This window comes from Corapipo altera, unplaced genomic scaffold (assembly GCF_003945725.1).
Source record: "Corapipo altera isolate COAL_440 unplaced genomic scaffold, ASM394572v1 57990, whole genome shotgun sequence".
Lineage (NCBI taxonomy): Eukaryota > Metazoa > Chordata > Aves > Passeriformes > Pipridae > Corapipo > Corapipo altera.
This window is the reverse complement of record NW_020888993.1, coordinates 1-1,693: the sequence shown is the minus strand read 5'-3', so window position 1 is coordinate 1,693 and position 1,693 is coordinate 1. Positions and strand designations below refer to the sequence as shown.

The window sequence follows — 1,693 nt, the reverse complement described above, 5'->3', positions numbered from 1 at the left end:
GGGGGAATTCCGGAAACTCCCCCATCCCCACCTTCCTCGGCGTCGTGCCGGGCGGCCGCTTCCAGGAGCCGGACGCTGGCCGGGAATGTCACCCTCTTCCCGGGGCTTGCCGAGCCGCCGCCGCCGCTGCCGCTGCTGCTCTTCCTCCTCCTCCCTCCCCTCCTCCTCTCGGCTCCCGCCTTCGCTCCCGGCGCCTCCTTTTCCGCCTGCGCCCACTTTTTGAGCTGCTGCTGCCGCCGTTTCTGGGCGTGCTGGAGCCGCTCCGGGGTGCTGAGCCGGGACACCGCCGGCATCTCCGCCAGCAGCTCCGCGTGCTCCGCCATGCCCAAATCCCGGGGAGAGCGCCGCCGATCCCGCCGGGAAGGAGCCGTGGGAGACGTGGCTCCGCCAGCAGCATCACACCCCCACCCCCCCAAATCCCGGTGGAGGCCTATCCCTGTTTCCCGAGGTTCCCCCGCGGGGTCACCGAGCGTTCCGGAGACAGGGGCGGGAGTTTGGGAAGCATCTCCCCCTTCCCCGGGTGCTGGGGGTGCTGGGGGAGGCCGGAATTCCCGCCGGGATGAGGGTGGAGGATGCTCGTTAAGGCTGGAGGGGCATCCGAAGGCACGGGATGGCGATGGAGGATCCGAAGGCACGGAGGCGGCGACGCCGGGAAAAATCCCGTCAGCTCGATCCCAAAGAATTCCACTGGGTTATCCCGCTGAGCTTCTTCTGCCTTCCCGCCCTCTGGAAGCGTCTCCCGGTCATCCGGCGGCTCCGGGATCACCGGGGAGGCGAGGAGCCGGCTGGGAATGTCCTGGGCCGGCGGGATCTCCGGGATAACGCCGCGACGGCCGCGGCGGGATGAGCTCGGCACGGCCGGGATCCTGCGGGAAGGAGAAGGAAGGGATCGTTAAATCCAGGGAGAGGCTCCCGCCCGACCCCACGGCCGGTTCTCCCGGTTTTCCTAAGCCGGGATTAACCTACAAACCCACGTGGGAGGGAATTCCCGACTCCGGAGCCGCAGGGACACCTCGAAGGGAAGGGAAGGGAAGGGAAGGGAAGGGAAGGGAAGGGAAGGGAAGGGGGGGTTTTTTTACCGGGAAGGGATCGCCGGGATCCCAGGCCGGATAAAGGGAGATCCCGGCACGTCCCGGCCGTGCCGGAGGATTCCGGACGGGTGCGGAAAAACCGGGAGAGGAGCCGCCGCCCCCGCGCTGGCATCGCCCTCTGGGCAGGGCCGGGGCAGGAACGGGGCGGATTCCGCCCCCGTGAGATTCCCAAACCGGCTTTTTCCCCCCTTCCCCACCCCACCACCACCCTTCGGAATCGCGGCCACTTCACCGGGCAAAGTCCGGCGGGCGAAGGGAAAGAATTCCGGCGCCTTAATCCCGGGGTAAATCCCTTCGGAACGCCGAGGGAAAGGGCAAAGCCTCGGGAGGGGGAAGGGAGGGGTGGGAGGGATCAATCCCGCCTCAATCCCACCACGGGTGATCCCGCTGGGATCGATCCCTCGGGACGGATCCCACCGGAGCTGCCGAGGCCGCGCCGGGAATGCCGACGGAAAAACCGGAGCCTCGACCCCTCAACTGCTCCGTGAATCCAGCCTGGAAATTCCCGAAACGGCCCCAAATTTCGGGAGCTGGGGACATCGGGGTCGCATTCAGGGTCCCTTGGGGACATCGGGGTCCCCTCAAGGGTGTTCAGGGGACAT

At 67.7% G+C, this 1,693-nt stretch overlaps 1 protein-coding gene across 1 annotated transcript; it reads right to left on the bottom strand.

Moving 5' to 3' along the window:
- Nucleotides 1-37: 37 nt before the first annotated feature.
- Nucleotides 38-1,563, bottom strand: LOC113942108 (WAS/WASL-interacting protein family member 1-like; the record flags this gene model as incomplete). The annotated part of the gene is made up of 2 exons (XM_027633242.1): nucleotides 38-866; nucleotides 1,080-1,563. Coding segments are annotated over 2 exons (920 nt in total), but the record flags the coding sequence as incomplete, so codon positions are not given.
- Nucleotides 1,564-1,693: the final 130 nt, after the last annotated feature.